The sequence below is a fragment of the Bradysia coprophila genome, unplaced genomic scaffold (genome assembly GCF_014529535.1).
Source record: "Bradysia coprophila strain Holo2 unplaced genomic scaffold, BU_Bcop_v1 contig_138, whole genome shotgun sequence".
NCBI lineage: Eukaryota > Metazoa > Arthropoda > Insecta > Diptera > Sciaridae > Bradysia > Bradysia coprophila.
In genome coordinates this window covers 6,154,426-6,180,172 of record NW_023503409.1, presented here as the reverse complement: position 1 = coordinate 6,180,172, position 25,747 = coordinate 6,154,426, and the positions used below count along the sequence as shown (strand labels likewise).

The 25,747-nt window shown below is 36.8% G+C and overlaps 2 protein-coding genes across 2 annotated transcripts in view; one reads left to right on the top strand and one right to left on the bottom strand.

Annotated features, from left to right (window-relative positions):
- LOC119073731 (titin) overlaps positions 1–15,462 on the bottom strand; it is a 50,688-nt gene extending 35,226 nt beyond the window's left edge. Inside the window, exons 1-10 of the mRNA XM_037179363.1 lie at positions 15,263–15,462; positions 10,297–10,597; positions 10,040–10,235; positions 9,852–9,965; positions 6,738–6,912; positions 5,545–6,183; positions 5,082–5,446; positions 4,621–5,018; positions 3,231–3,456; positions 2,760–3,167 (exon numbers count right to left, since the gene is read on the bottom strand). Of these exons, the coding sequence (XP_037035258.1) occupies positions 2,760–3,167; positions 3,231–3,456; positions 4,621–5,018; positions 5,082–5,446; positions 5,545–6,183; positions 6,738–6,912; positions 9,852–9,965; positions 10,040–10,235; positions 10,297–10,463 (2,688 nt within the window). The 5' untranslated portion in view covers positions 10,464–10,597; positions 15,263–15,462. The remainder of the gene's footprint in view (positions 1–2,759; positions 3,168–3,230; positions 3,457–4,620; positions 5,019–5,081; positions 5,447–5,544; positions 6,184–6,737; positions 6,913–9,851; positions 9,966–10,039; positions 10,236–10,296; positions 10,598–15,262) is intronic.
- Positions 15,463–19,851: 4,389 nt separating this feature from the next.
- Positions 19,852–24,937, top strand: LOC119073733 (titin homolog). The gene is made up of 4 exons (XM_037179365.1): positions 19,852–20,052; positions 20,743–20,897; positions 20,961–22,560; positions 22,625–24,937. The coding sequence occupies exons 1-4, from the start codon at positions 19,983–19,985 to the stop codon at positions 24,817–24,819; spliced, it is 4,020 nt and encodes a 1,339-aa protein (XP_037035260.1). The 5' UTR covers positions 19,852–19,982; the 3' UTR covers positions 24,820–24,937.
- Positions 24,938–25,747: the final 810 nt, after the last annotated feature.

Genomic DNA, 25,747 nt, shown 5'->3' with positions numbered 1-25,747 from the left:
TCAAAAAGAAAAATGATCTTTGACTAGGCTCTTAAAAACAGAAGACCTGTCATCCATTAAATTCAATCGTGGGATACTAATACAGATGACAAAGAAAAAATTCCATGCTCTACAATGCACGACCTATAACGACTCAATATTTGTCCATAAGGTCTGCATTTTGAAAGGGGAAAACTACTCCGGAAAGTCATGGTACGGGACCCAGAAAAGTCGCTACAGAAATACACGTAAAGTCATTGGATCACCTTGTCTCTCAGTTTCATACAAAGTCATGGCTTAGTGTTTTTCGAAGTAGTTTATTTGTCGACATTGCCTCGTCTACACTGACCTAACTCAACATATAATTGAATAAAAAGGAACCGTAAAAATATTTCTATTGGTTTTCGTTCGTTGGCATTGCCACCATATTCCCCGGCCTCACAACCAAAAAAGTATAAACAATCACGAAAATTAGTTCATTACTTTTTATATTTCAGTTGAAATTCGTATTTTAGCGTCTATTTTTGGGATGTAGGTCTGAACTTAAAAATATTGCTTGCATTCGTACGTACTCAATGGTTTTCATTGATGAAACGATGTCGTCGTCGCTGTTTCACAGACACATTTTTCTGTACGAGTAGCATTAACATTATGAATTTTCTATGAATTTGTTTTCTCATTACGGTGTCATTTGAATACTTTTTCTGTGTCTATTTTCTTAGAAGTATAGCTTTGTGTATGTTTTTCTTATTCAAATTTATGTCATAAACACGAATTCAGCTCTCTGAATACTTTTGATGTTCGATGTGTTTCAAGTATTATATATATTCGTTACATTCTAATTTCATCTGAAGTTTATAAGTGGAAGGAAATTCCTGTTTGTAATTATAGGCAATTAATAATGCCCCGAATATTGAACTCATTTCATTTTAACATTTTATCCGACGATTACAAGTTATTGCACCAAAATAATATAAGATTTCACTGCTTGAGTTGACTTGATTTTAAATTCTTGTAGAATAGCATTTGCAAAAATTCTAATTGAATTCACCAACCAAATTCATCAACACTATTACTAGTACTTATCGAACAAGAACTTTCGACATTCTGAAATTAAATCTTTTACTTCATTTGTTTTAACATTCATTTTGTAATTTAAGACGAGGTCTAACTATGGCTCATTATTTATTTTGTCGTCCATGCCGATAACAGATTATTATCTCTAGGAAACTGTTTAGGTATCCCTTGTCTATAAGGGGCCGCAGATTTGCTAACCTTCGAGGATTCATGGGTCAGGGACGTGTAGCTCGTCGCAAATTTTTAGCAAATTTAGTAGACTAAACTCTGAAGGAGTCGTGCTGGTAAGTCTTCTCATACAGTTTAAATTCGCGTGAAATAAATTATTTTTGGTCTCAGCATTTTCAGCATGTAAAGTGATATTTTGATTTGTTTAGAGACCACACTTAACAGCTTTTTACGTCCAATAACAAGTGCAGTCTGGACACCGGCTTAAGAGCAATAGACTCTTTGCAAATGTGTAGCCTACATTTAGGCGGGAAATATTCGTTTTTTGATGATTTTTCTGAACCAAAATCTTTTTTTTTTAAGAGTGATATCGCCAAATCTTCAGGTGATTGGGAAACAAGCGGTCTCCGATTTTAATGAGTGATAGCTCGTTGGATTCGTCTTTCATTTCTAGGAAACACGTGTCTTTCACTTTTTCTTAAAAAAATTTGTTTTCTGTGAAAAGCGCTCAAAAGTGAAGACATGCCAGAGGGTACATACCGAAAACAGTTTTTCGGCAATAACTCAAGAAAAAATTATTTTAATTATTTTGGCGATATCACTCTTAAGTAGAACCATAAAGCACGCAAAAATGTGTTACCTTTGAAGGAAAAATTGGTTTGTAAGTCATAGCCCACTTGGAGAAACCTGTGCAGATTGCATAAATTTAAACCATCTGCAAATGTTTCTCTAATTTAGATAAGTTATCACCCACAAACCAATTTTTCCTTTAAAAGTAACACATTTTTCCCGGCTTTAGTGGTTTTACTTAAAAAAAAAGGTTTTTGTTCAATGAAATCATCAAAAAAACGAATATTTTCCGCCTAAATGTAGGCTAGAAATTTGCAAATGGTATATTGATCTAAACGTAACTTCTGAACCACGCCTCGAAGTATGCAAATACTTCAGATGAAAGTTAGAGCTTAATTGATATCTCCCCTAAATTTAGGTTTGTCTATCGTGGCAGTCACTTAGCAGTTAGTATTGCGATGTAATCGCTGAAAAGTTCCATGTTGAGTTATCTGATACGGGAATCGAACTACTTGACACTTAACATTTCGGTAGTATCATAAAACAAACATTTTCCTTTTCGATCATTCATTGATGACTAATGTTCCACTTACCGTCCAACAGCTTTGTTAATCACTTTTTTTCACAATCAAATAATAAAGAGCAAAACATCGCAAAAGTCGCAATCCTTTAAATTCATCGTAAGTTTTATTTAATAAAAAAAATAATAAAATAATCAACACACAAAAGCAAGTTACCAAAATTAATAAATTAAAAACATTTTACTAGAAATTGTTAAGCTAAAAGCGACCCTAACTAATTAATTGAGCACAAAATCATTATCCTAAAAACAGATCGTCAAAGTTAAAACTCGAAACCTTGGCTTACAAACATCCTTTGATCGATTGTTTTGTTATAATTAGCTTACTGCAATATCTATTCCATGGCGAAGTTTCTGGGGTTAATATACTCGACTCATCGCTCACCTTAGACGATGTCGATGCATTGTGAAAATCCCTGTACGTTTGACTCGATGTAGCGGGCGATTTCAATAAGCTCGACCGTGACGATTTGGCTTTGTTCATTGTGAGTTCATCGGAATCGGTTTGTTCGCTGTGCAAGGGCGACCGAAGTGCCGATAAGAAACTGTGTTCAGAGTCATCAAACGATACACTGGCCGATGAGACAACTCCGGTCAGAAGTTGCATGGTTGGCACTTCAGGGTCCATATCTGAGCCGGATGTGTCCAATGACGTTTTGTCATTGTTCCACCATGGCGACCCACCTTCGGAAGCAGTACGATAGGAGGATCGAGTTGATTGCGGAGTAAAGCGGAAATCTGATGCTGTCACAAATGATTCGTCTTCAGTAGATTTAAGACTGGAGTTCCATTCCTTGTTGAACAGAAAATTAGTTTCATTAAGTTGTTGACTTAAATGAACTGGGCTATAACTAACATCTGCACTACTTCCATCATTTCTGTTACTGACACGATCCGACTTTGACTTTTCTTCGGAACTGGAGCATGGCTCTTCGAGATCCAAACAATTTTGTAAATCTTTCAGAATTGCGTCGAGAGATTCGGCAACCTTAGCCACATCGGCTAGTTTGTTTGTGATCGATTCGCATGCAATGTAATTACCAGATGTTGGAGTTATGCTACCGGAATCGGATTCAGCCATTCTGTAAATTATTGGAACAGACACTGGGTCATGGTGCAAACAAATTCAGTTTTTATTCAAAGTTTGGCCTCTAAATGATTAAAAACGTTAACTGAATTCTATATACACAGTTCGATGATCTAATGCAAAATATTCAGCCGATGTAATGTCGTTTAGCCGGATGATAAATTCATTTACCCAAACCAAACAAAACACAAATAGAATTAGAAAATAGGCAAATTAAAGGTCGGCAAATTGCCAAATCGAACGGTTTTTCTCTGTTTAGAAAATGTAATTCACAACACACTGTGTCAGATGAGCAAAATTGAACGAAATTATTTTGATTATTTTTTTTACTTCTTTCTTTTCGAACAATTATTTACTTTAGGATTATGTTCGAAAGTGTAGGCGCACAAGCACAGGCTATATACAATGTTTACATGAATTTTTACTTAATCGTTTTCAAAAACTGATTGACTAGCGTTCAATATGGGAAACTTGGCTCAATGGACAAAATTTTCATTAATGCAAAAACTGTTAAGATAATGGAACGTAAAACGTTTCTTCTTTCAAACGATAATGCGAGATGTTAGCGACAAAGCGCGACGATGAACTGGAGACGATATTTTCTTTTTGTAAAAAAATTATTTATTTTTCTCATCATTTTCCGTCTGTGGTTTATTTCGAGTTTTGAGTCTTTTTTTAAGATGCCACACATTTCTTTTACATAACCGAGGGATTTTTTGTTGTTTTCCTCTGTTCTTATTTATGTTCGAACATAATGTATGCGATAATGGGATATTTTTGGAGATGATTCAACAGATGAGAGAGGCAATACGTTAAATGCATGCTGAATAATGGATTCTATGTGCTTGGCCGAAAGTCGTAAAAGTACGGCGGAAGTGTTGTTGTAGGAAGTGAACGCTTCGTATTTTATGTTTTAATTTCAAATTCAACTGAGAACGTCGTCTGTCGCTCTATCCGTTAATGTTACATTTGTTGGCTGTTTGGTATGACCAGGATCTAATATTGAGAATTATTTCACCGAATTTCACTAAAAATTCACTAAATTTGGTGAACATTTTAGTGAAAGTTGCATTGGTGAAATTTAGTGAAATATTTCTCAATATTAGGCCCTGGTTACCACATTTAGTAATCACGACATCTAATTTAAAATGAGCCTTACCCATCCGGTTTGTCCGCATCCATCAAAAACGGTTCCTTTAAACGTGTCTTTAACAACCGTCCCAGTCGTACCATTCTACCCACTTCAAGCAACAAACGTTCTCTGCTTGCTAAATACTTCTTCAGACGCCCCCGACGCCTTTCGTCGTCATCAATATCTGACACTTGGGTTACTGTCAATTTCAGGTCTTGCAATTTGCTACAATGTTCCTCAATGCTCCGATGAAACACGGCCGATACACGGAGTCTAGTCATCTGTTCTTGACTGATGTTTATTAAGCTGTTCCACAGATCGTTGAGATCTTTGAGCGATTTCCGGTTTGCTTCCACAGACAGTTTGCACGATTGGCGTAAAGCGAGTGAGGCATCCAATAGCTGGCAGCCGTAGTTGTACGTGCTCTGAAATAAACAAAGGCACAATTAGGGCACATGAATGACTGGTAATTGAGAATTTCGTTGAACCTTCGCCGTTTCCTGAAGTGACTGCAGCTCTTCCTTTTGCAACTGAATTTCGTACACATTGCAACCGACATGGATATGCGATTTCATCATGACGTTGTAGAGGTCGTTTATCCAATTAATTGAGATCGCAGCATCTTTTTCGTAGGAATGGATATGAGCCACTTGCTCCAGCGTAAGTTTCTGTAGTTCAACACTGTCTATAAATATGTTGCGACGGGCGATCGTTGCATCAAGTATGTCTCGTATGGTCGATATATCGTCTGTGTAATCGACGCCAACATCACGTCCGAGGGCATCTTTAACGGGCATTGTCAAAATATCGCTCAGCTTTTCACCTTCTTTTTCCAGCTCTCTTTCAATGTTATCTGCAATGTAACGTGGAACGTACAATAATCAATCGAACAGTAATTACTTTCGAAGTAATAGATTTTGTCTCTTGAAAAATTAAATCTTCGCTTTTTACCTAGTGTCACTTGGTTCTCCTTCAGTTTATTCAAATTCAATTCAGCTCCTTCGAAGTCATCGATTTTGTTACCCATCACAAGAGACTCAAACACAGCACTCGTTTTATCAAAGTACTCAGCAACCATCCGATAAAATCGTTGCGACGATATCAAAATATTGCGCCGTCGTTCAAGCCGTGTAGCAAAACTACGACAAACAAAATCCATAAAATCTTTCTGAGACATAATATCCCTATGGGCAAACGAGTCGACCAATAACGGCAGGTCATTGATTTTGTGCAATAATTCCGCATAAAATCCATACGTTTCCGAGCATCGCATCTCCAGAATTTCATGGTCACGTCGAAGTGTGTCGCACGTCTGCACATCACATCCAATTTTACTCTGAGCGCTAAGCAACTGTTCAGCCACTCCCAATATCCAATTGGTCACAAATGAGATTCCCTCTTCCAAAGCAGCCAGATCCTTTACATCCTCGATACTTTTCTCCAGATCGGACCACGCAACCGTTATCGTCGTTTGCTTCTTCTCCAGATCGTTGAGCAACACTTTAATCGATTCGCGAGAGTCGATTATATCTTGGGAAACGCAATAGTCCTTGCTTATTGAGTCGGTGAGTTCGGATACCAATTTGTTTCCTGAAAGAACGGTTTAAGCATTTAGTATAGCTGGCAGACTCATATAACTCTCGTTCCGCTTTTGTGGTGGGTAAATGAGTATTATATTCCTCGCGACACAGTGCCTATTTAGGAAGGAGAAGTAGAGACGTTTCCGATATTAAAAAAGACCACTCGCAACAATGGAAAATGGTATGTCAGCCTCGAATTCAACCGAGGGATTACCGACTTCCACGAATTATTGGGATTATTTTGAAGCAAGTATCGCTAGAGGTCAACATAGAAAGATTCCTCAGTATTTGTTTAGGCAGAAAATCGCTTGACCGTCAACCAATGGCTATTACATCGTTAACAACGTCAATATGACTACCAAGATTTAAAAGAAACGACTGGTTCCAACGATAAGTAAGTCGATATTCCCATACCTATGTATCAATTGGCTATAAGCTTTCTTGAATGTAGGCGGCTAATGTTTTCACGGCAATTTATGAATTATCTTGTTAGTTATAAACACACATCTACTACCTCCTTGTACGATATATTTATGCACACCGTGAACATGATTTTCAACTTACCATTATCAATTACTGATCGAATTGCTTTTTGCACATCATCATTCATTTTGGTGCAATATTTCATCGCTTGATCGGTTTCATTGGCTCGGATAGACTTATTGTCGAGCAAAATAACATGCAAATTTTCTAGGTCATTGATTGCTTTATCAAAGCACTTTTTAAATTCTTCTATGCGCTGGCGTTCACATGAAAAGAAAGTGAGAAAATTGGTTAATTATTTTTTGCTAGGAAAAATTACTCTCAACAATGCAAAATTAAAAATAATAATTTATTATCACAGACCATGAATCAACGAAAGAATTTACTATAGGAGGAAACGTATGTTGAACGTTGAATGTGTTCAGCAATAAGACTGTTCACCTGAATGTGAATTTTTGTTAGAATGAAATTCAGTCTCTTTGTTTCAATTTCGATTTGAAATTTTTTCTTATGGATAAAATGAGATGTAGATTTTTCCAATTAGCAACTCCATACCAAAAGACTAATTCCAATTACAAATGTTTTATATTCCGCTGCCTATTATACGAATATCAAAATGTTGTCACATAGCATGCAAAGCAGTTCAGCTTTTTGTTTGTACATTTTACTGAATTCTCATATTCCGATTCATTAAATTCAGTTGACTTTTTTATTGGACCACTCCTTTCACCAGAGCGCTTATTACAAATGAATTATGAACTTCTAAATAATACAAATATTAATGAAGCGTCCCGTGAAGCACAAGCCCGTACACGTTGGATTTTCACATGAATCGCTATTTTGACTGATGTTGATTGAAACATCACATTTGATGTTTTTTGATGCTGCGATAGTCACCAAGACAGGTAAAACACAAGTTCAATATTTTGGTTAACTGAGAGAATTTTTCATTGAATTGAGGCGAAGCCGAGTTGCACAAATACAGGACAACGTGACTTTGTCGATTTCCATCCCGAATGTAGAGAATTTTAAATCCTAGAGACTCCTAAAGAAAAGTTTGAAATAAGTGAAGATAGGTTTTCGCATGACCTTTTTTAAGGGAATTAAATTCTTAAACATTTTTCGCAGTATTCTCTCCCAAGATCGCTTATCGAAATTTTTACAATCCGATAAAAGGAGGAATTCAATTATTCAACTTTTTCCACATTTTCATATCTACGTCACTGTACACACAAACATATAATATTATGTGGGTTGTGGTAAATTCACGTATTTTCCGAATATACCTTTCTATTCCACTCTCTCACCATAGCTCACAGCATTCTCTTGCTCATTTCGTTTTGATGCATATTCGTAGATCGAACTAATAGTATATTTTATTATGTGCGGCGAAAAGTATGAGCTTTTCCTCCCTAGGTAAGAAATGAACTTTCCCGAACGGACACAAACACTCAAAATATACCTACCTGATATACATGCTTTCCGTAGGGGGTAAACATTGGTTATTTGTGTACCTGTTTTGGACGATTGATTTTAGGAAATTTTGCGGATTGTAGGCCGAACGAAGTGAGGCTTACAAGCGAAAGTGCCTTAAATCAACCGTCCCAAACAGGTGCACATGTAAGTTTTCATGCAGAGGGCCGGAAACCCGAGAAAATTTGAAAAATTGCCCTCATTTTCGGCCCTGAAGCATGAAAACGTGTTATGCTCACTTTCCGGTGGGGATAGGCAAAAAAATAGTATTTTATTACGAGTGATGAAAATAGAAAAAGTGAAACTTCCTCGTTGAATATCGCAAGTTGGATTATAAACGTTGAAAAGGAGACTTCTTATTTTTCTCTGACTTTATGTTCGTTTCATGACTTTCTCAGTTGTTTTTGATATCATCGAACCAACCACACCAACCAGTATCATATTTTTTAGATTTTTCCAAAAAAAAACCTAAAAGTCAAAATTTCATGCGTGATTTGGATGACGATCGAAGGGCCTTTTCTCTGTTTTTCCATATTTTACTTTTCGCCACTAGTGGTCACATTAATTTACTTTTCACAACTCTTTCTGAACCATAAATAAAAATTCTGCACTGACTGAATTTCGAACCCCCGACACCAAAACCCAATTCTAATCGAGCAACACCTCTAACCATACGGCTATTGAGATATATAATCGCAGCGAACCTATTTCTGAAGCGTACATAAATGCTGTCTACTTGATTGTTCATACAATAGGGCTATTCCCTTCATTTTTTTTATACTGGATATACGAGCGTATATCCAGCATATCAAGTATATTTGAATATATCGAGTATAATCGTATTAGCTTGACAACTGCCACCTGGAAGAAAACGATATTTTTTACGCGACGGATTTTGATCAAACAAGATGCCAGCGTGTAGCGCGAGATCCTAGGAGTCCGGCAAGGTATTTAGTTTTTTAATCAGACTGCTGAGCGATAAGACTTTGCAAAAAATCTTTTTTACACATTGAAAACAACGTATTTCCAAAGTCTTATCGCTCAGCAGATATTGGTCTGATTAAAAAACTAATTACCTTGCCGGACTCCTAGGATCTCGTGCTACATGCTGGCATTTTGTTTGATCAAAATCCGTCGCGTAAAAAATATCATTTTCTTCCAGGTGGCAGTTGTCAAACTAATACGATTATACTCGATATACGAGATATATTCAAATATACTTGATATGCTGAATATACGCTCGTATATCCAGTATAAATAAAATGAAGGGAGTAACCCTAATACTTCGTTCATACAGTAGAATGTATCTATGTTAAATGTGGAGTTATGTTTTGCATTTCAAAAGTTCATTTGTCGCAGCTGGTTGCAGAAAACGTTGTATGCAACACGTTGCGAAAAGTTGTAAGTTTTCGCAACTAGTTGCATAAATTACTATTATATTTATCCACTCAAAAGCAGAGCGCCTTATAGCAAGATTTCGATCTACTCTCGTTTCTCAATGATATCACTGGTATACAAAAATCGTACGACAAAGTCACGGAATATGCGGGCGACACTAGAAATTGTTTACCGGGTCGCATTATTGCGAAAGAAATATTTTATAGAGACATACATGCTGGATACATACATTCCATTTTGTTGAACAAATTTCGTTCTCTTTACGTTTCACATAGGTACGTTGATGCATAATATTAAAATAAACATACAGCAAATTATACTCACAATACGATTGCATAGCCATTGTTCATGATTATAAGCCAGTGTCCCACCTAGTTCTTCTGGAAGTTCAGATAATTCAAAATGTTTGAACAAGCGACTTTTCGGTATTGTGATTGGCTTTTTAAACGAAATTGGTTACGGTAAAATGTTAGATTAACAGCGTAACTGGAGATGATCAGCATTTTTTATACCTCTCCTTTCTTTTGCGTCTTCGCACAGTTTTCCACATGCTGTTTATCCCAAAATGCGTCTGGCCGAACAACAATAACGTTGGATAGACTCTCGCCAATTAACGCTGTTACATGCCGTATAACCAATCTTGCCATACGCCATGAACATTTTTGGCCATCGATAACCACAACGAGTCCTCCACTAAGACTGTCATTGCTATTCTTGAAAAATATTTCTCAAAACAGGAAGTGCTGGGAGTTTAAACTACGGGTCTTACCTCAGTATGGATAATAAAAACTTGATTGACAAATCTAAATTTTGTTTTGTCCACGGTTGCAGTTCGTTCGGAACGGGTATTAGCATCAGTAGTCGTTCATCTCGATCACGACCGCCTGGCAGATAAGCTGATTGACTTTGTAATGCATTTAAAACGTCTGCCTCCATTTGTTTCGGTTGTCTTGTTTAACAAACAACGGGCGATGTGCGCACCGTAAAGTGTTGATTTTCTTTATTTCGTTTCTCGTGTTTCTTTATATCCGCATTTCATTTCAGTCTTTTTTATTTAAGAACGAGTGAACCTGAAATTTCGTTTTTTTTATAAGAATCGAGTACTTAACATTTTTTCTGGTAGTGAAGATGGTTAAACTTTAATAAATTTTCTTTCCTGCGTGGGTGCACATGTTGGTCATATGTATATTTTACTATTAAACGTACATTAGGTCAATGCTTACGGAGTAATTACTTAATTGGTTACGTTCGAGCAATTCGATCAAAAAATACGAAATTTTTGGAACAATTTCGAGTTCTTGAAATGTATTGACTGACAAGAGTAAAAGAGTGGAAAATCTCATCTGTAGCGGGTAACCTTTGTCTCCAGGTAATCTGCAGTTGGATTTTTTGTGTGAAGCACTAAATCTGTGGCAGCTATTGTACATTACCTGGAGTCAAAGTAGCCCTGGACAAATGAGATTTTCAACACCTTTTTTGTCAGTGATCTGGCAAACGTGTTGAGCTAAATCTGCTACTTCATTTGTTTAAAATATCATCTTGTATTTGATACAGAAGTCGATTACATTATACGTGGCGGAAGTAATTCATTACTCACGAAATCTCTCATTCGTTTTACCATATATTTTGCCGTTTCGACAAGGTTATCTTTGTTGAAATTCATTTTGAAAGAGCTTATGTTCTATCGAGTGCTCTATATTTTATGTAAATATATGATCTTCACCAATGGTCATTCGCAATAATAACTTCCCTGCATAAAAAATTACAAGCTGATTCATGAAATATCATGAAAAGATGATTTTCGAAAACGAGTTCAAAATCAGCAACATGAAAGAACAGAACATCACGCACATTCATATGCAATTTATGTTTCGCTTCGTAATGAAGAAAACCTGACTGACGTAATTTATATTTGTGCAGAAAATGGGTTAACGAACATCTATGACAAGGTTTTCTTCCTTTACATTTCCTTTTTTATTTTAAATTAAAATGCAAATTATCTGCAATTTATTCCGCTGTATGCGATGATTTAATAGGATAATCGCCAGCAGTAGTAAACTAAGAGTACCGTAGTCAATCGATTGAGATTGACTTATATATTCGATCAATTGTTTCATTAATTTATTCTTTCGGTATTGAGATGCTGGGTAGGTAATTGATTCCTTTAGTTAGAAGGTAAAATCGTTCGTGAAAACGCAAGTCAATATTGGCGGATTAGGTCTTATTAGATCTTATCTGAAGAAGTTTACGCTTTGAGTTTAGAGTCTTCTGCTCTGAATTTTGTTAGATGCGTACGAATGTGTACGAAACCTATTGAACCTAAAAGTGTACTTCCCAATTGTGTCCCCAAAGAATTTTGTCGGCTTTCATATTTCTATGTGTCCATCGTCGTGATTTTAAGACACAACCCGAAACCTACTATTCGCTGCTAGAGCTTTATATTTTCATATTACAATTAAAAAATCTGCAGCCAGTTCTGAAGACATGAACCTATGATGACTAGCAGGTCAACAACCTGGGTAATAAATTTTGATTGTATTCATATGAAATATTATCTCAATTGATAAAGAAAATTTAAACTCTTGATTTATCCATCCATAATCCACCTAGAGACAGTTAAATGTGTGCACAGCGTTCGTATTGGTTGAAAGTCATCGACAAAATCAAACTCTGTTGTTATGTAAATTACCTAGCGCGATTATCATAAGTTCTCATCATCGGATTGTGTTGAAAAAAAATCCAATGAGACAATTCGATTGAAAAACAACGAAATTGCTTACACACTAACAACAGGTTGTGCTGTTACCATAAACCCAAAGAACCACACGTTTATTTATTTATTTATTTATACCTAACGATATAATGAAAGATACAAAACAATTTCAATCATAAATGCTGTTAATTATTTCTTCTTTTTTTATCTCTCTCTTAACTCATATAAAATGCTTCTTAGATCATGAACCTTTTTCCTGAATATTATGTATACCTGTCTTGGGATCGTGTTGTTGTTATTCTTGTTTTGAATTTTATCTTCAATTTTTTATGTTTGATTTTCTACGAGTAGAACTACCTTCAGCAGTAACAGATTATTTTATCGACAGATTATATTCTTTCAATCCCTTCTTTCGCTCTTAGCAATATGAAGGAAAAGCACATTAGATGATAGAATTAGAAATTCTTAATTATACGGATGGTAATGCGTTGAGAAACGTACGATTGTGTACACTCGTATATATATGATTAGATTATAAACGATACTATAAAAAAGGCGAACAACTTGACGCAGAGGCAGCAGACTGGATTCTTAAATTCTGCGTGCGCAATTTTACAGTTATAGAGACTGTGTGTAGTGTAGACTGTAGAATGGAATAGACAAAGATAATACGGGTGTACGGTTTTTTGTTCTTTAACAATGTTTAACTCTAATGTACAATGTATCCAAATTTCCTTACGGCAGACAATTTCCACATTTTTTTAAAAACAATCTTTTGGTTACGCCCACAATTAATAATTTAATTGAGACCTTTCAATCGACTGTCGGTTCAACTACGAGTTAGAAGTTTCAGACGTTCAGTCGACTGTAAATTACAAATAATTTTGCCAACTCAATCAATGTTTTTGCATTTTGAGCACGCAACAAATTTACTTAGGCCATATGTAACTTTTAAGGCAAGTGTAGATTTAGTTATGTTTGTTTCGCGATCTACAACCAATTTCTTCAAAAATCAGTCTGATCCTCATTTTAAAAGTGTTAAGATAACATGAAGTGATCATAGACGATTTTGTTATTGCTTTTTATTGACGGAAAATCTCTTACTTCATTAGTTAACCTTTCGCAGATGGCAAGTATATTAACTATTTTACTATTCAAACTATTACTTCATTTGATCGAAGATTTTCAGAGATTCATTTCAGAAATCTTTTACTTCATTTGTTTTGAACATGCTTTTTGCTTTATATAACCTCATTAGTCACACCTTATCGTCTATTATTGCTGTCGTTATCGATAACAGATGACAGCCGTCTGTTACGGGTTGTGAGACCACAATGGACAGATATAACAATAGTAGACATACTATGTCGGTCACTAGGACCAAAGATAACACCTTAATGGTCTGATTAACATATTTTATATCCAGGCGCACCAAAAAGTCAGAATTCAAACAAAAATTGACACAACTGGGACGAAAAATTAGAAAAACTGTTAGGGAGAGCCACTCCCTATGATGCGAAAATGTGACGGTTTTGTCCCGCCTGAATATAAAAGATATTTTGGCTTTGCTATAGTTCAAAATTCTTCTCAAAAATTACTACAATAAAAAGTTTGTGCTACACGCAATATTTTTGCAAATGACTGTCTGTGCAGGGCAATTTACAAACTAAAAAGGGGCTTGGACATGCATATTTCCCAATGTTTGCTTTCTATGTATTTTACTAATCTCACACAAAACTTTTCGGAATCAACGAAAAAATGTTTCTTTGCTGAAATATTTGCCTGCAAAAGAAATTTCAGTTCGCATGTTTAGAGAGAGAGGAAGTTGGATGAACGCCAGTTGTACTTTCCTCTAGATACACTAGAGTTTGTTCAACCACAAAAATTATCAATAAAAGATACATGTGGGTAGCACAAGCCTAGATTTTTCGCGAACTTAGAATTGACCTGATTGGTCCTTGAGGACACAAGAAAAGTAGTAAGTTAACCCAACCGTGAAAATATTTTTTTATAAATGCCGTGGCAGGCTACCTGTACGAGCTAGTACCAATGAACAAATTTGTGATCCTACAATTTTAAAGTGGTTCGAAATTTTCGTATTTCGTTTCCAAAAGTATTGAATTTTGGCTGATTGTGTCATTAGAGGGCTATGCATTTTCTTAAGCACATGGAGAGAATGAAACTATCTTCCTACCAGTGAGTATGTGTTCTCAGGTCCAGGATCCCACCGAACCACTGATGTAAGAAAAAATATGCTTCTGAGCCAGGCTTTACCTTTGAAAGTCAAGTGTGCTATGAAATGACTATTCCGATGTTAGCTTTGACTCCTAATATTCCCTTGTTATGGTGTTGAACAAATGCTTTCAACCGAATCAAATACGAAGCCCAGGTTCAGTAGAGAATTGTGAATAGTGACATTCGGTTACCTGAGGCTCCAGAAAAAAGTGAAGAGCAACACAACAACGGTCATTCACAAAAACGAACACACTTAATTGAAGTAAACCCGGAAAACCGTTACGAACTTAAACTTTATGTTGAACAAAAAAATGATTGCGCAAATATTGAACAAATAATTTTGATATTAGCGTGGGATGAATATTGAGATTTCTGTACTGTTTTAATGACTAATGTTACGGTGCAGCTGCCGTTGTTATAGTCAATTGTCATTGGATACTGTTATACTTTGCTGTATCCTTTTTTAACAACAAAAACCACTGAGGGTATCACTATTCTCGAGTGGACAATGTTCCCAGCATTTACCACCAATAGCTATTTAACCACAATAATCTTACGAACAAACAATTAAGGCTTCATGTTCATGATCATAAAAGCACAGGTTCACACTCACATTATATCGTTAACATCCAAAAACAACCACCATTAATATCTTCAGTTTCGTAAAAAAGAAGTAACCGCGTACTCAGTACAGATTCAGTATTAAGATAGCCAGGCAATTTATATTTAATTAAAAAAAACTCCAATAAATGGTTCAAGCAATAAGAACGGGTTCGTCACAACTTACATCACAAAAAGACACCTTTCAAGTTTGAAGTTATTTTAATTAAAAATTCCTTGCAATTCTAAACTTATTACAACTGACAAATTCTCAATCAAGAATACAACGAACCGCACTTCATGATACCTGAACGAGAAATGTTGCAGGCAAATTCATGCACCACTTCTTTCTGGTTTGGTATGATGTCGTCGACTGAATTGAGTGTGAATAACTTTATGTGTCTTTCCGTTGTAAAAGGTCTTGCCTCAATCGTTCCTCACCCATTTGTATCAATATGCATGGACAACTTATTCTTGTGGCTTATAGAAGTAAATTTTAATATTTTTATTTTACTTTCGATACCGGTTTCTTTTTTGTATTCATATGTGAGATAGGTTAAGACTGAAGACTGAAGAGTATGCTGTTCATTGCATATGTATAGTACATATATACACACTCTTTCGTATAGCTTTCGATCACCTGTTTCTCTTTACTTGCATATTATCCATGCTGCACTCAACTTACCATTTTACCACAATGATATCGAATGTGTTTTTGAATAACAAAAAAAATTCGTGTGTTTGTTTGAGCGTATTGCTTAAACTTTATTTGCCATTGATGAGAATTTCCCTCCATAATACACACGTTTATTTTGTCTGTTATTGACAAACGGTATTTTGGCACCATTCTTCGTTGTTGTACCTTTTTTTATGAAAATCGAAAGAAAAATTTTAAATTGAACTTTGGCTTTGGAACATACAGTGACAAGGAACTTTTGTGTTAATCCAAGACTATGTTTAGGTAATTGACGCGCATGCGCGTAGTTCAAAATTCACATGATTAGTGCTTTCGGTGCAACGAGCTAACAGAAATCAATGTGCAACCTGCAACCTATGATATTACCGACGTAAATGGACCCACGGAAAATCATCAAATCAACTGCAATAGTTATTTGTTAACCAAGTGGTGAAAATAGTAAATTCAACAAAGAGCGAGTACCGTAATTCGCTCAAGGTGGAATTTCCTATTACTCCCCGAGGTGAACACAACGTTTTTCATGCTAGCGTTTTGCCAAAATCCGCATTTTTGTCCACTTTAAAGAAAATAAAATAAATTAGTGTGTTTTGGTATTCGGGGTAGGGTAATCTCGCACACCACACAAATTCATGGTGTGCGAGATTCACCTCTAAGTGGTGAATCTCGCACAGTCATGACTTTTCGTTACATGTCGTAAAAGGACGTATACTATGATCGCGTGTGCGAGATTCCCCGACACCTGGTATTCACCCATTTTAGGTGAGAAAATGATCACCTAAAATGGCGCCTCTCAGAACGACAACAAAACGCCATTTTCACAACGATTCATAGTGGACAAAATTAGGATTTTCGTATCGCTAGCGTGAAAAAATACGTACTGCTTTTCATGCATCTACGAAACGAGTCATTTTCGCATCTCCTTAAAACAAGAAATTCAGGACCGAACTGGCCTTTCGGGCGACCTATACAGAAAAAATCAGATCTGTCCCAATCCATATAAAAATGTTGTCCGAGCCTTGGGAATAGTATTTTACATGACTTGGGATAAATAACAGAAAAGTAGAGTTTGTGTGGGAATTTTATTGATTCGAAGCGTAGCCGAGGTCAATAAACCCACGACAACGAGACTTCATTTTTATCCTGGGGTATGTAATGGACACATAGTCTAGAGGAATTATGACCCAAAATTCATTGAAAAATTATATTACACACACCACTAACACGAAAACGTCAACTTTGATTGGTTTATGGACATGATAAGGGCGTCGAGAAAAGTACGGTTTCTTTCCGGCGCATTACGCTTTGGAAAATACTATTGTTCAACGAGAGTCGAAACGTTGGAAATTACATTTAAAGTGTGTTGTTGTGAATTCACCCGAGAAAATGCAATTTCCAATTTTTTGCCTAGGTAAACACTACGTTTTTCACAACAAGTGCTTCCGAAGTTTCAACGGAGGGGAGAAAACGACTATTTTCTCGCCTGCACTGCGTTGTGAAAGAGTGAAAGAAATGTTTGTTTTCGCACGAGCTCCTTAATCATGTAACTGAACATTATTTTTTTAAATATCTATGCAGGAAGTAACGAGTAACTTCTTGCTGGAAGATTGTTTTATGGGTCCAATTAAACTCTTAGACGTGAATATTTCCACATCACCGCGAAAGACAATGGGTCAGATACGAAAAGAGAACAATAAAAAAGAGTTTGAAGATTTCTCTTAGTTGTCCAATACGCAGCATGCATGCATACTCACACATAAGAATCAAGAAGTCAATAATAATAAGGCGTTAATAAGGTCAATAAAATACTCGAATTTTTTTCCCGTCTAATTGGAGATTATTATCGAATTATTTGATCGCTTAAAGTGTACCACAACAATAAAGCTTTAATTTTGTTGCTCAACTGGACTGGACTGTTTCAATGGTTGATAGAAATCATACGTATGGCACATGTGTCGATAGAAACCAATTAAGGTTTTAAGATATTTATTTTGATTGATCTTCGAATATAAAGAGAAAGTAAAAAAAAAACACTGCTGACTGCATATTAGGAATGGTTTTGTGTACAATAAATATTCAAATTAAATGACATAAACGTAAGCAGACGTTACGTCGAAATGACCGTGATTGATCATTTGCATTATCACATAATAAATACACGTGTGGAACACCGAAGTGCAAGGGATTATTGATTTCTTTTACTATCTCAAATTAGATAAACGATTTACTTTTACTCATAAATTAGAAATTGAACTACGAAACGAGATTTATGATTTTTCCAAATATTTCCAATATACACCGCAAATTATCGCTTCGAGGACAAGGTCGCGTACAGAATGAATTGATTGATTTGTTGTAAAATTTCTCGATAGAGGCTGCACCTCATAAGTTAAGGTCTCTACATTTTGGTCTTTTATTTGGACCATTCAAAGCGAGAATAATAACTTGACTCGCGGAAGTTGGTAGTCAAGTTGAACGACGAAATAACATATTTGAAAGAAAGAATTTCCACGAATTCCAACGCACTTATGCTAAAAGTCGTTTTTATCGAATTCGATTCCAGAACTTGCCTCTTGCAAACTTCTTATTACACTCGCGGAATTTTTAAAACTGATACATTTTCTGTTTCGTGGTTTACTGTTTTTTTGGTGAATTTTGTAAATTTTCCATGCATTTTTATATGGAGAAAGCAGAAACTCAAGTAAAACACACAAACAGAAAATGTGTCGGTTTTCAAAATTCCGTGTGTGTAGCTAAAAAAAACCTTCTTAGCATACGTTCCGAAAATTACTATATTGTTCGAGGTACGAATCCTAAAGGACAAATTTGTTTATCTCGATCTATCTTTTCTCGGCTGATAAAATAGTGTATGCACCTCTGTCCCAGATGTTTATTTTGACGATTTGGATTATGTACCACGCAGTAGGGCACGATGATTTTTCCTTCATTCGCTTTCTATGTAAATGTAACACTTACTCATAGATATTCTAATAGTCCGTTGCCAATTCGCAACGTTAAAAATATCGAATGTCCTCTTCGGCTCAGTAACTTCCAAACCGTCAAAATAAACATTTTAGACAGAGGTACATAATCTACTATAGGGGATGAATTTGTTTATGTATTGTGTGTTGACAAGTGGATCGCCACCGGTTTTGAGGGGGTTTTGATTTTTGTTTTTTACATGTTGCCACACATTGTTGACAAATTCAAGATTTTTTATTTACGAAGGCTACGCTGATCGCTTAGTGAAAAAGGACTTCACCTAGCACAAATTAAACGACCTTAGACATATTTGACATTGCAATGTGAGAAACCCCATGCTTCCACCTACATAAAAAACACGAACCGAACGAGCCAATCTCAATTTATTATCGTGGAAGCGCTTTGTTTTCCCCTCAAAATTATTCAACGAAAATTATTCTTCTGTGATGTGTCAAACATGTCATTTCCCTATTTTGTTGTCTAGTTTTCGCTTACACGATAATATATATTATCACATACGCGCGGAGTTCGGATGCCTAAAAGTTTAATTCAAAAATTACACTTCAGTTCTATGTTGTTGTCTCGTTTTTGCTTATGTGATAAAATAAAGTACACACTTGTCACTATCAGTCTCGGCAAGCCTCGACTTCTTCGTGACAGGTGTGTAATATATATTACATGCTTTTGAAACCTTAACAAATATTCTTGTTTTCACTAGGTGTGTAATGAGCCACTTTCGACCCTAGGAACAACAGAAGCATGTAAAATAAGTTATTTATTTCAATTTTACGAATTTTTGGTTGTGCTGGAATCGAATATTTTAAAACTACTTCACAACATGAACGTTTTGAAAATCAACAATACATCAATACATCTCATGAGTTTACAATCATTTGTTTTTTGGAAAATACTCACAAACACAATTTTACCTACAATTACCATTTACCTCTAAAATTACATCAAAAATGTGGCTTCGATCAACACAAATTTTCTCTCTCATTTTCTTTGCAAAGATCTCTTTAAACGCCGGCAGCAGAGCCATATTAATAGAATCACACATACGAAGAAAATTCGAATTGACACAGAGCGTCGCGATGCCAGTATGACCGCGAATATGCAATAGAACAGTTTCGATATTGCGGGAGACGAGCGTCAACGTCGTCAGACGCTCTCAAAAGAAAAAAAATCTTTTTCTTTTCATTATTTTTTTTGTGAAAATTCGGTCGGTGTAATGGGAAATAATTCTACCAAACATACGAGTAATAACCGCCCGAAGAAAAATGTACACTGGAAATCGGCAGGTAGTTAATGGGAAAAATTATGTAAATGTTTTTGTACCCGAAGGAATCGTGTAGAGTGGCTGATAATTTATTTTTCACATTTCATTGCGATTACATACCGAATGAAAGTTTTGGTGTGTGTACTGGTTTTCAGGTTTTTTTTCTTCTTTATTTCACAAATTCGACCTAGAGTTGGATAAATACAGCACTTTGCTGGTATATTTATAGAACATGTGTTTTTTATTTTTATTTGTAGAAAAGACTCTTACATTTGTGTTGATACGTCTAAGAATTTGAAATTTTTGTTATATTGTTCAGTTAATTGTGATCTAAGCTGTAATTCCTAAAATATTACCCTGAGAGTCTACCATATAGTTACAGTCTAAGTAGCCTAACAATAATAAATGCATGCCAGGCAATGAGTAATGCTGCAGAGTTTAGATGTGCTCGTGTGGCGTAACGACCAATACGTCAGATCCTCAATGATTTGGTTTCTTGCCAATATTGAACACAGCGCATTGAATTCTGAAGATCATCATAACGTCTGCTTGTGGCTCAAATTAATGAATGTCGTTTTTGAACGCACATTTCTCTCCTGACTCTCTGAGAGGAAACCGAAATTTTCCTTAAAATGAAACCAATTTTTCGCTTCGTCTTGAACTATATTCGAATGATAGACGTTCTTACCGCGGATGTGTGTTTTTCTTTCAGAAATTCCATCTCCACCAGGCAAACCAATTCTTGTTCCAAACATTGACGCACCACCAGACGTTGTTACTCTTCGATGGGAAAAGCCTCGGACAGATGGTGGTTCGCCCATTTACGGATATCTAATCGAACACAGACGAACTGGATCACCACACTGGGTATGATGGTGTATTCAGTGTTAACATAAGAGTGGGGTCGTAACTTCGATTAATAAATTCCAGGTCAGGGCGAGTCCATCTTTAGTACATTTTACAGAATTAACATTAAGCGGATTGGAGCCCGGTTGGCGTTATCAATTCCGAGTCACAGCGGAAAATGCTGTTGGAGCATCTGACTACAGTGAGCTTTCGGATCCAGTGACTGTGACATTACAACGAAATGCAGTTACTCCGCCGCGATTCGTTTACGAAATTCAAGATACAGTAGCTGTAGAAAATGAAAAAGTCGAATTTCGAGTGCAGGTGCAGGGCACACCTCCTCCAATAATCAACTGGTATAAAGACGGTTTCGAAGTATTCAGTAGTCGGCGAACGAAAATTATAAATGAAAACAATACCAGCGTACTGATCATACATCAGGCAGCATTAACAGACGAAGGAGAAATTAAATGTTCAGCAACGAATCGTGCAGGTCATGTTATAACAAGAGCACAGTTAAAACTCGAAGCTATGCCGAAAATTCGTTTGCCTAGGCAGTATGAGGAGGGACTACTCATTGAAGCAGAAGAAGTGGTGCGATTAAAGGTCGGAATAGCTGGTCGACCGTCGCCAATGGTTGTATGGTGCCATAACGGAGAAATTATCAAAAATGGTGGTCGGTATGAGCTCGTCACTAATGACAAGAACTCTTCACTGAAAATTGCCAGTGCCAAGAGATCGGATCGTGGCGAGTATAATTTGAGGGCTATTAACAAGCTGGGTGAAGACAACGTGTCATTTTTAGTCACAGTCACGGATAGACCAAGTCCTCCCGGAAAAGTTATGATTTCAATGTCGCTGGGTAAATCAGTTTCGTTACAATGGAGTCCACCTGACGATGATGGAGGTTGCAAAATTGGTAATTACGTAGTGGAATACTTTCGAGTCGGTTGGAATGTTTGGTTAAAGGCCGTTACCACCCGTCAGTTGAACGCAACATTGAACGATCTTATCGAAGGTTCCGAATATAAGTTTCGAGTAAAAGCTGAAAGTCCTTATGGAATGAGTGATCCGAGCGAAGAATCCGACGTTTTGTTTATACCCGATCCAAAACGTGGTATCACTAAACCAGTAGTGTCAGCTGAAGAAGAATCAATTTCAGAACCTCTGCCGAAACCGAGAAAACGAAATCCAAGTCCATTATCTGGTGATCGAAAGCCAGTTAAAGTTGATAAACAGGAGCAAACGACTAGAAAAGTAATTTCGTTTGACATTCCACCTTTGCCCACAAAGGTGAAAATCGATACGGAAATTTACGATTCTGGAGCAATAGTTCGTGAAATGAACTATGGAACTTCGGTTCATGAAATAAAGAACGAATTGGTCGATCAGATGCATCGAACAGACGAAGATATGATAAGAGAAATGACCTTTAGTGGCTTAAATGAAACCTATAATCCGCGTGGTAGATTGATAGAATCGGCAGATAGTAAGGACAAATCTAATGCAGCTACAAAATCGATAATGAAACAAACTGACTACGAAAACTTCCGGGATGGAAAGAGCAATGGAAAAACGCTTAACATGCATTTAAGCGCTCCCCCAGACAATCACGACGACGTACATACAAGCAGTGAATTTGTGTTGGTGTTATATGACGACGAAAAGAGGAATAATCAAGAAAGTAAGTATTTGTGCTGAGCAGTTCTTTGCACATGAATTTATTTTTCTATTTGTCTCTGTTGCAGAACCAATGTCGTTTGACCTCGAACTAGACGAAGCAATATCACCACCACCACTGTCATTGTCGGCACCGGAACTCGGAACGTTAGGGACAGAGGCGCCACAAACGCCACAACAGCTACAACTTCGACGCTGTGTCAGTTCGACAGAATTATTATACGAAAAGGCAATGGCCCGATTCTATCAGGCGGTTGAATTGGAAGAATCAGAAAATGCTAAAAAGCGCAGCGCTAGCATTGAACCGGTTTCATTGCGGTCCAGACTAAGCAGTATTGGTGATAACGACCGACATTTATCGGATAGATGCTCATTAGAGCGAACGAATTCATTTAAACGAAAATCGATTGAGATAATTGGAACTGGAGGTATCATCAAACCTCCAACGAAGGTTGAGCCATTGAGTAGTACTAAATCTGAAAATGTTGATCCGACAAGCAAGGAAGCAGACGAAACCGAAGATGAACGAGACTTGAAGAAGGAAATTCTGGATTCTCAGAAAAAGTTAAGTTTGATTCGAAATCTCGAACCCTCATCGAGCTTAGAATATGAGGATGACTATACTGACAGTACAGCATCGTCAGCCTCACTCACATCCATTGATTCGTTAGAGAAATTCAAATCAACTCTTCTAGCCATGAACAAGCCAACCTCCACTATTAAGCAAACTGAAGGAAGCGAACTTGACACATACCATCCGGTGATGGAACCACAATCTGAATCGTCTAGGAAAATAATTGAAAGCCCATTCAAAGCAGTCTATGATACACACATGAGACGAGAAGAATTTTCGAATGACGCAGATGTATCTCAATCTATCGACGACGAAGATTTGGATGACAGCGAAGAGAACAGTGTGAAGCGGTACATATCTCCGAAACCGGAACCACGAGCACTCTCACCATACCGAATCCCCGAACCAGATCAATCCACAATACTTTTAACGAAACCGCTCCCTTCACCCAGTCCAGATTTTGTTCCAAAACCAATTTTGAAAACTTCGTCTGCAAGTGACTCAGTTACAGAGAGTGATGCGAAAGAGAAAGCCGTGCCGACCAAACCGACAAGGGAAAAGAAAAAGGAACGCAAGGGTATCATGCAATTATTTGGTGGAAAGAAGTCGCCACAAAGTGAGAACGTAGCCCCGACGCCTCCAACACAAGAAGAAGTTAAGCCAAAAACTACTGAAGAGAAAATGACACCTGCTGCGTTAGCTAAGAAAAAGAGTATGGAGCAAAGACAAAGCTCTATGGAAGAGAACAAAGTTGCAGTCGATCATTACAGTGACATAGTGAAAGAAATGAGCGTTTTGATAAAGCCGAAAGTTCCTTTGTATATGAGTAGTGAGGAACTGAAGAAAGCTGCAGAGAAAGCAGACGAAGAGATGCGAAACGTTCCGATAAGCAGTAGTAACGACGCAATACCGAAATCTGTACTAGAAACCGAAAAGAGAGACAGCTTCGAAAGACCTGCAGTGTCTAGACGAAGCACATCCCGAGAGTCTGATTCACGCAGCATTTTTGCGATTAAACTGTCCAAAGATCCAAAGAAGACTGGTCAACGAGAGGAAATAGTTCGATCGCAATTATCGCTTGAAACCGATGCTCCCACTGACAAGATACTTGACTCCAAACTAACAGAAATAAAACCAGCTTCCACGAAAGATGATTCAAACGATGCCAAGGATGAGAAATCTCGAGGGCGATCATCAAAAGCGACTACAATTCCAACCAGATCGGCTTCCAAAACGCGTTCAAGAAGTAGTTCAGCACTTCGAAGTAAAACAGTTCAGTTGAAAGAGCCCGATGACAAGTTGCCAGTACGTACACGAACACCATCAAGTACCAGAAATCGTAGCGAATCCAAATCCCCTTCGGTTAAATCTCGAACACAGCTAAATCAAAAGAATCTGCAAATAACACGAACTCTTATCAAAGATCCGGACAGCAAACCATCAACTCCGTCCGCAACACCCGAACCGCGATCGCAAACACCTGAAGAACTGATGGTCGAAGCGGAAGAAAAGGTGAAATCAACCATGAACTACATAACCGATTTGGCGCTGTTCGTCGTTGCTTGCTGGGTGTACGTATTCAAAGATGCTTGGATGGCGGTACCGATTTTAGGTTTAATGGTCGGCCGGCAACTTGGAAGTACACTGCAAGATAAATTTCCAAAATGGATGAAACGCAAGAGAGACTAAAAAGTCGCCGGATAACATATGGTTGTGTGCACTTAATATTATACTTGGAAATACGCGTCTTTGTTATTGTGTTTGTTTCATTTAAGTCTATTTAATAAACTACTTTTCTTTTTGTTAATCGTCGCTGTTGTCATACTCACTGAAGCATCAAAGGGAAAGTCGTGTTGAAAAGCAGGACCATAATAATATATTGTAGAGTCCAAAAAGCCAAATTGCTTTGCTAACTAGAGGGGCAAATAACTAGGCGAAGTCGTGTCACATACACAATTTTCATTTCCTTCTACTTGCCCTAAGATCAATTCCAATCAACCTAAGTAAATTGCTAAACATCCCGCCATTTCCTCTCAATTTTCCTGTTTTTATCTTCAATTAGTTCAATTTCCGGCTCAAAATCAAAATTTGAAAATTTTACTTTATTGACTTGTCGACTCATTTATAATCTCCTGATTGATCAACTATAATTGGTTGTCGACACAAATTTCATATGTCTGAAATCAACGATATCAAACATTAATTTTGTCGTAGCTGTTGGTTTGTACACAAGTCGAAATTCTAGAGACCTACAACAAAGCAAAGGTGACGTTTTCGTGTTAGTGGTGTGTGGATATAATTTTTCAAAGAATTTCAGATTAATTACCTTTTGAAAAGTCAAATCGAAAATCCATGACACATAACAATAACTGAACGAACGAACAAATTTTGGCTAGGATTTGTCCGGTAGACGCTAAATTTCCATAAATGATTACTGTGCTACTTACAGCTATAAGTGCCTTTACTTTCAAGTGGATAACGAAAAATGGCATGAATCGGCAAATCAAATAATTCTTCGTATTTGACCACAGCGTTTTCCTGCTACATGTCATATGAATACAAAGCCACATTCCGCAACATAGAAACAACTGATAGAAGGTGGATATAGAATTAAGAA

Coding starts and splice junctions, on each gene's coding strand:
- LOC119073733 (XM_037179365.1), top strand. CDS start 19,983: ATGGGAAATAATTCTACCAAACATACGAGTAATAACCGCCCGAAGAAA. Junction 20,053..20,742: donor TGTACACTGGAAATCGGCAG/GTAGTTAATGGG, acceptor TTTTTCTTTCAG/AAATTCCATCTCCACCAGGC. Junction 20,898..20,960: donor GAACTGGATCACCACACTGG/GTATGATGGTGT, acceptor AATAAATTCCAG/GTCAGGGCGAGTCCATCTTT.